Genomic DNA, 8,755 nt, shown 5'->3' with positions numbered 1-8,755 from the left:
GAGACGAGTGTTTGATAAATTAGGCTGCTATGATTGGTGGCATGCATAGTCACGGATTTGATAAATTGAGCATTTGATAAATTATTATATTTTCTATTGTTAATTAGATCAGCATGTTATCTCTCTCTCTCTCTCTCTCTCTCTCTCTCTCTCTCTCTCTGTGTGTTTCTAATTGGTTTTATCACATATCTTCCAACTAGTAGTAGTCTTCACTCTTAAAAGACTCCTAGATCGGCCCTTGGGAAATAAACATATGCCACAAGGACTGGAATGAGAAATTGTATCCTACACCATGAAATGCACCACATGGCTTTGCACGCTGCTAATCACAGCCCTCTCCATTTTTATAGTGGTACATTGAGATGAGCGTTTGATAAATTGAGCTACTATAATTAGCGGCATGCATAGCCACGGATTTGATAAATTAAGCATTTGATAAATTATTATATCTTCTATTGTTAATTAGATCATGTTATCTCTCCCTCTCTCTCTCTTTATGTGTTTCCAATTGGATTCATCATAGATCTTCCGCAGCTATTAGTGGTCTTCACTCTTAAAAGTTTCCAAGATCGGCCTTTGGGAAATAAACATATGCCACAAGGACTGAAATGAGAAATTGTATCCTGCACCATGAAAAACACCACATGGCTTTGCACGCTGCTAATCACAGCCCTCTCCATTTTTGTAGTGGTACATTAAGACGAGCATTTGATAAATTGAGCTACTATAATTGGTGGCATGCATAGCCATGGATTTGATAAATTGAGCATTTGATAAATTATTATATTTTCTATTGTTAATTAGATCAGCATGTTATCTCTCTCTCTCTTTCTCTCTCTCTGTGTGTGTTTCCAATTGGATTCATTATAGATCTTCTAGCTAGTAGTGGTCTTCACTCTTAAAAGTCTTCGAGATCGGCTTTTGGGAAATAAACATATGCCATAAGGACTGAAATGAGAAATTGTATCCTGCACCATGAAAAACACCACATGGCTTTGCACGCTGCTAATCACAGCCCTCTCCATTTTTGTAGTGGTACATTGAGACGAGCATTTGATAAATTGAGCTACTATAATTGGTGGCATGCATAGCCATGGATTTGATAAATTGAGTATTTGATAAATTATTATATTTTCTATTGTTAATTAGATCAGCATGTTATCCCCCCCCCCCCCCCCTCTCTCTCTCTCTCTATGTTTCCAATTGGATTCATTATAGATCTTCCAGCTCTCTCTCTCTCTCTCTCTCTCTCTCTCTCTCTCTCTCTCTCTCTCTCTCTCCCTCCCTCCAATTGGATTCATTATAGATCTTCCAGCTAGTAGTGGTCTTCACTCTTAAAAGTCTTCAAGATCGGCCTTTGGGAAATAAACATATGCCACAAGGACTGAAATGAGAAATTGTATCCTGCACCATGAAAAACACCACATGGCTTTGCACGCTGTTAATCACAGCCCTCTCCATTTTTGTAGTAGTACATTGAGACGGGCGTTTGATAAATTGAGCTACTATAATTGGTGGCATGCATATGATAAATTGAGCATTTGAAAAATTATTATATTTTCTATTGTTAATTAGAACAGCATGTTATCTCTCCCTCTCTCTCTCTTTGTGTGTTTTCAATTGGATTCATCATGGATCTTCCATCTAGTAGTGGTCTTCGCTCTTAAAAGTCTCCTAGATCGGTCTTTGGGAAATAAACATATGCCACATGAACTGGAATAAGAAATTGTATCCTGCACCACGTGGCTTTGCGCTGCTAATCACAGTCCTCTCCATTTTTGTACTGGTACATTAAGATAAGTGTTTGATAAATTGAGCTGCTATGATTGGTGTCATGCACAACCACGGGTAGCAGTGTGTTGAATCAAATGGAGCCTACAGCAGTAAGCTACTGCTATGATCAGCATGCACAACTACTGTAGGATATAATTTTTCCTTTGGAACAGACCGCAGCTTGTCGTATGTCTCACTGTAACTTGCGGTGGAAGACGGTCCCAAGACGGTCCCATCTGTATCACCCCTTTGGCTAACTTGCAAACAAATAATCAATGTGTGAGTTTGACCCGATAAAATAACAAACCAAAAAAAAGGGCATACATGCACTTTCGACAGCACCTTAATCCACGCCTCGGCACGGTCCAGACTTTCCCTTTTTCCCAAAAAAAAAAAGTTACGCATCTTTGTACATCAATTCAACCCCTAATACAAGAGTAGATGCACGGCATAGCTTGATGGCAATCTCAATAAACAGACAATCAAAATGATCCATTACTTGCCAAAAGTCTTCGCACAAGTTTTTGAAAAATGGCAACGAAATCAAATACTAAGTTACCATCAGTTGAATAGTAATGTAGGTTAGTGCATTTACATTATTTTGCATATTACATAACGGTATAACAGGAAATCAAAGAGAGTAGAACTGGCCGTAAGTTAAGTGCTGTTAACTACAAAGCCAAGAACAACGGAATTTTTATTTTAACAAAGATTTTCACATTATGAACTGATTTTGGTGCTGGAATATTGAGATATTAAATATATACAACTGCCTTTGTAATTAGAGTTCCCTGGTGTTCCTGTCCATATGCATGCAATACATGTCATCCGCATCTCATGAAACATCTAAACTTGTGGCCATAATATTTTGGCAATCTGTAGGCCCACCAGTTTTTGGGGAAATCCAAAGCCAAGGGACCCTGTAAAAAAACATGATATGCAACATTAACAGCAAATCCTAGCCGACTGATCTGTCGGCTCCCCTTCGGAACACCTTTTTCCGAAGAAATTATATCCTACACCGGGTGCACCACATTAGCGGCGCACACTGAAGCAAATCACGACAAAATGAGCGAAGTGGCAATCTAAGATAAGTGCATGATGAATAGAGCCTACACAAACTGAGACGTGTGATTGGCATGGTGCACTGCAACGTGGTGCCCATATTCTCTCTCTGCCTCTGGTATAACATCTACAAATCAACATGCATAAATATCAAAAAATATATTTTATACACACAGGGCTGCCACTTCTTTTTTTTCCAAGGTAATCCAGCAGTATCAGTGGTGTACAGACAAATGTCCCCACTCATCTCCAAAAAAACAGTTTGAATTGCTCGGCGCATCCATGGCTATTGACAAATCCAAATCTGTGCGTACAATCTCCTAGCATGTAATTTTCTTTTCCACCTCACCTTTGGCCTTAGCATTGATCTCATTCCCTTCATCCCTGCCTAATGATGCAGCAACTATACACTCTTCGAATCGAAAGCAGCTGATGAGGTGGTCGTTGGTTAGCCCCGCAGCCTGCATGAAGGAGTAGATGACCGTTGGCCCCACGCTGCGAAATCCCCTTCGAACCAAGTCTTTGCTGATCACATCAGCTTTAGGGGTTTTGACAGGAACCTGACGTGGGTAGCGGAATCTACTGATGATGGGCTTGTGGTTCAAGAAGCTCCAGCAGTATCTATCGAATGATCCAAACTCATCTATGATCTGCATCAATGTAATATCAAAGTCGAAATGACAGGCGTATCTAAAGAAAAAAGTTCAGCAGTGGTTTTACTGATTGGTTCCCCAATAAATGGAATACAACTCAGACTGGAAATAAAGAAATCAGGAGCTCTTCAAATATCATATTCATCTGGCAAAGATGCGATAGCTCTCCAGAACCAACAATATTGCATTTAGAAACAGTTATCATGGATGTAATGAGGGGCTTATTGAAAAACAATCCCAGGTACACAAATGGAAGCACCTAACTGAAGCTATCTACAATGAGGACAACAAAATGATGAGAGAAAAAGGAAATGACCTTGAGTATTTGGCGTGCATTCTCCACGATAGCTCGTAGCTTTGGTTCTGACAAAAGGGAGCTGGCAGTGCTTCCTGTTGCTACAATTTTTTTCTCATTCAATTTGGAGACTGAGACGGGGTCAAAATCCATGAAGACTTCCCTAAAGAGAAGCAACATGTGATGTTAATATTTGCATTTGATATTTCAATGAAGTTCCGTGGGTAATAAGATTTACCTGAAAATATGTCGTTTGTTGAGAATTGCTGGCCATGTAAGTTCAGCCAATGCACCTGATAGTACAAGCTGCTCAAACAATTTCCTGTACATTGTTCAGAATAAACAGACACCCTAGAACCACGTTAATTTGCAGTTTTTGTTGGATAAAGAACCCTTGAGTTCTTTAAAGTAAAGAATGAGGGAAGGTTGGGGTTGCATACCTATCATCATGGACAGGAACTCCCCATTCTTCATCATGGAAAGCAGCATAAGCTGGATCTGTTGTAGCAGATGAATATTTGCAAATAGAATTACATTTAATGACATTATTTATAAGTAGTAAAAACTTTATGTGTACTTCAAGTGTTTTCAATGTTGAAGAACAACATCAACGAAGCTCAAGTGCAAAATCTAAGGTTGTAAGGACATAAAGCAGTGAAGGTAGGCGTGTAAATAAGCCAAGCATAAGCCAAGCATCATTAAGCCTGGGTTTGATAATGCTTGGTTTGAAATTAGTTTCGAGCCTGAAAGTTGAGATCAAGCTTGATTTGTTTACCACTATTTCAAGCTTGGTTTGAGCTTAGTTTCAAATTGAGCCAAAGACATCAGTTTGAAAGTTCTAAATCGAGCTAGAAATCAATTCAAGATTGAACAAATCTACGTTCATGCTTGATTCAAGCTTGGTTCAGATCTAGACTAACATTTAATGGATTCAAAAATTAAATAAACATTCAAACTTGAAATGATCATAATATTATGGACCATTGGATTGTCTAAACTTCGTATATACACACACGTGCGCGCGCGCGCCCATGCTTGTCCATGTATTTATTTATTTTCTAGGTAATTGAGCCCAGCTTGTTCGATCCGGGTCTATTTTTGGCTCAGCTTAGAATAAATTTTGAGCCAAAATTCCTGGTACAAGCTTGGTCTGTTTAGCCTCAAATCAAAGCCTAAACCAAGCTTTTTTCAAGCGAAAATTGCAAGCAGTTTTCCAACCAAGCAAACTTAGAGGTGAAGAAAATAGGCTAACAATGTTAGCAGAAGGTGAAACTAGAAAAGTCAATTAGCACAAAAAGAAGCTAGCTGGTGAAGTAACCAACGACACATTATGTTGGCAACTAAAATGAGGAGCAACAATGAAGCACCACAAGCAGAATAAGCAAGAATTCAGAGGCAGGTGGGAGACATTCCCGCAGCTAAGCATGCCAGGTATTTAAAACAATGAAGCAATCTAGATAAGACTGAGATACACAGCTAATATGTGAAAGTGTCATGAAATTGCAAAAAATCTCAAGACTGGGAAGATCAGTGGATGTTGATATATAGTTTTAATTATATATAGTTTTAATACCAAGTATTAATACTGGAACAGTAATGACTGAGTAGAGAAAAGATATAAGAAATAAAAATAAAGACGCATATAAGTTGACTAAATTGCAAGACAAATGACTTCACCTAACAAATCCACAGATGAGTCAATGGAAAACTAATCATGAGAAATGGAATTAAGAATATGCATGCATGAGAAAATATTTTGAGTCAAGGATTAGAATAGAATGCTGAAATGAAGCAACTGGATTGAGCAGGATGTATAGCCTGCCAAAAATCTAAAAAAATCACAAGAGCTGGTAAATAAAGAAACCATACCAATATTTGGTGTCACCCAAGCACACTTCTTTTTTACATGTAACAGCTCCTGCAGACCTACAGAGGAATCATCCAGCATGATTTTTTCCACCTTTGCCGTGATCTTCTCGGGCCTTGGAGTGCTGGGCCTCCGCCGGGTCGTCAAGCTCGTCCTACCATTCCTCCCAGTGGATGCTCTGCTGCAAGAAGAATCAGTTGATGCATCGGAGGAGCAAGAAGCATTGAGCGACAGGTTCGAGTGCAACAGCAGCTCATGCCTCCCCAACACTGAAGGAGCACTTAGAGATAAAGGAGACAGATCTGTACTCTGTTTCGAGTCCCTCTTTCCCTCAGCTGCCGTGACCTCTGTTCTCACTACTTTCCTAAAAGGCTTTGAAGCTGGCTTTCGTGCTGTAGCCACCGACCTGGCTTTGTTCCCGGCCGGCACCAGCACTGGCCTCGATTCAAGATCAGCCACATTCATTGACCGGACTTTCGGCGGTCCCGACATCAAAACTACTACTTCCTGATCCCAAAAACTTCTAAGTTCTACCAAATTCCTCCGCTTCGTTCAATCCAAAACCCAAAAATACAAGAAAAGCTCAAGACTTTTCCATCATTAACTCTTCCAAGAAGACAATCGACAGCTCCGGCTGCCAACCACCACTCAAATCAGCCAAGATGAACCCAAGAAATCGCTCCCATCCACGACTCCAGCTCAACCTAGGGTTTGCAGCAGCTCCGCCACTCTCCCATCACTCAAATACACCGGAAAAACCCTAGAAAGAGCAGAGATTCCACATGGCATTGCCGAAATCGGCGAGGAGGATCCAAACAAACCCCGCCTCCACCGACCCTCGGGCAGCCAACGCTTCCGCGACCCTCGGAACCACTCCTATCGCCGCCGAACACCACGGACGAGCTCAAGATCTCCTCGGCGACGCGCGGATCGAAGAAGGGAAACCGTAGGAGGCCTCGAAAAGCTTCGGATCTGCGGGCGGAGCGCCGGCGAGAGCAGAGAGACGAGAGGGAAACCGGCGATGAGTTCCTCCGGCTAATGAGATGGGACTTTAGAGAGAGATAAACGGGAGTGAGCTAGTGAGGAGTTGGGCATTTAACCCGAGCTACGGGAGTTGCCGGTCGGAGAGGGTAAGAGACCGGATGTAGCCGGTGGGACATCTCCGTACAGTCTTTCTTTGCAGTTGAATTACTTTATATCTAAAGTTAGAAATGAAAATGCCACCGATATTTTAATTTTATTACGGATATGACCTCGGAGAACTAGCCGTTATCAGCGCTTAAACGCCTTACATTTCCTCGTTCTTTCTGATAGCTTCCGTTCCGGCCAGAAATACAGTGAAATCGCCTTCCCCGTTCTTTCCCCGGAGCTACTACGAGGAAAGAGGTTCACTTCTTAAATTATTTCATATATATATATATATATATATATATATATATATATATATATAGATATAAAGAGAGAGAGAGAGAGGTAAGAGCAGGTATAGTAAGTGGAATGGTATGTAATAAAAAAAGAGGATCTAAAATAACCGTAGCTAATATATCAGATAGACATCAAGTGGTTGATATTATACCCTCTGAACTAGAACTTTTTGTTTCAGAGGCTGAATCATTTATAAACAATCCCAATATAGGAGGGTTTGATCAGATAGATACAGAAATAGTAATTCAAAATCTATTAAGTGTCCAAAGCCTTATTTTGGCACAAGTTTTTGACCAGAAATCCTCGAAGAACCAATTATTATTTGAATTCATATGGACTAAGGTTGTTTTAGAAGCATTCTTTTTTTTTTGGTACACAGGCAACCCATACACAGGACTGACACATGGTTTTCCCAAATAAAATCTTCGAAGTAATGAATTGCATAGGATGTCACTCAATCTACAGCACTATTTACCTCTATGTAAACATGATTATTCCAATGAGAGGTACACTCACTCAAAAGACTACGAATATCATGGAGCAGCTGCATCCCATCGACAACGTGCCCCTAATCCTGAATCTACTCAATCACTGTGATTGAGTCCTCAAGGAGAATACGTTTTGCGCCCAACACTCGCTTTCTGGTGCCACTTTTTATTTAAAAAGTTTGCATGAGATTGCTTAACTATAAGGCTCCTTTTTCCTTCTTTCTTTTTTTTTTATCAGTTTTATAGCTTGTATTTTGATTAAATTTGTCTTAGGTCCTGTTTGGGGAAGCTGTTGGCAGTAGAGCTTTTATAAAAAATTATTTGTTGTTTGGTAACTACATTTCTAAAGCGCTGTGCCACTTTAACATGTGTTTGGTAAACAGACTGAGAAAGTACTTTTAGTATGACAAAATGATCATAAATAACATTGCATAGTATTATACAATAGAGCATAAAATATAATATATATTAATATATAAATATATAATATAGTATAATATTACTGTAATGTAATATAATATCATTATAATATAGTAATATAATATTGCATACTATAGCATAATAATTTAATATAATATTAAATTATTAAACATAACTATCAATGTATTATGATATAATGTAATATAATATTATATTTACAATATAATACAATAATAAAGATATAAAATATTATAATTATTAGCGTAAATTAAGTTTTCATAATATAACAAATTTTCTAGCTAGGTGATAAAATTAGTTAAACAATTATTAAAGGGACATTTTGTGTAATTATTATATTTTTTATCACGGGTATTTTGGTTAAAAAAATAGATTTCCGACCAAGTCTAAAAGTACTTTTCTGGAAAGCTCCAAAATGGAGCTTCTCCCAAAAAGTTGTTTTCAGCTTTCTAAAAAAGCTAAGGCCCTATTTGGAGAAGCTTTTGAAGAGCCAAAAAGCACTTTTAGATTAAATAACGGTGTTTGGTAAAAATTTCAAAAAATTGTTTTAGTATTTTTAGAAAGCTAAAAATAGCTTTCCGGAAGAAGCTCCATTTTGGAGCTTTCCGGAAGAAGCTCTTTTAGGCCTGGCCGAAAAGCTATTTTTTTGACCAAAATATCCATAATAAAATATAATAATTACACAAAATATTCTTTTATAATCCTGAAAATCTGCTAGAAAATTTGTTACAGAGATAAAATGGTAATAAGA

The 8,755-nt window shown here is 38.6% G+C and overlaps 1 protein-coding gene across 1 annotated transcript; it reads right to left on the bottom strand.

Annotated features, from left to right (window-relative positions):
• Positions 1–2,907: 2,907 nt before the first annotated feature.
• LOC103697341 (probable GMP synthase [glutamine-hydrolyzing]) lies at positions 2,908–6,731 on the bottom strand. The gene is made up of 5 exons (XM_008779183.4): positions 5,656–6,731; positions 4,227–4,284; positions 4,025–4,108; positions 3,808–3,949; positions 2,908–3,488 (listed from the first exon to the last, which is right to left on the bottom strand). Exons 1-5 carry the CDS (start codon positions 6,143–6,145, stop codon positions 3,159–3,161), a joined length of 1,104 nt encoding a protein of 367 aa, XP_008777405.1. The 5' UTR covers positions 6,146–6,731; the 3' UTR covers positions 2,908–3,158.
• Between the last annotated feature and the right edge of the window lie 2,024 nt (positions 6,732–8,755).

This window comes from Phoenix dactylifera, chromosome 1, assembly GCF_009389715.1.
Source record: "Phoenix dactylifera cultivar Barhee BC4 chromosome 1, palm_55x_up_171113_PBpolish2nd_filt_p, whole genome shotgun sequence".
In the NCBI taxonomy this organism is placed as follows: domain Eukaryota; kingdom Viridiplantae; phylum Streptophyta; class Magnoliopsida; order Arecales; family Arecaceae; genus Phoenix; species Phoenix dactylifera.
The sequence above is the reverse complement of the archived record's forward strand: the minus strand, read 5'-3'. Positions and strand labels throughout refer to the sequence as shown.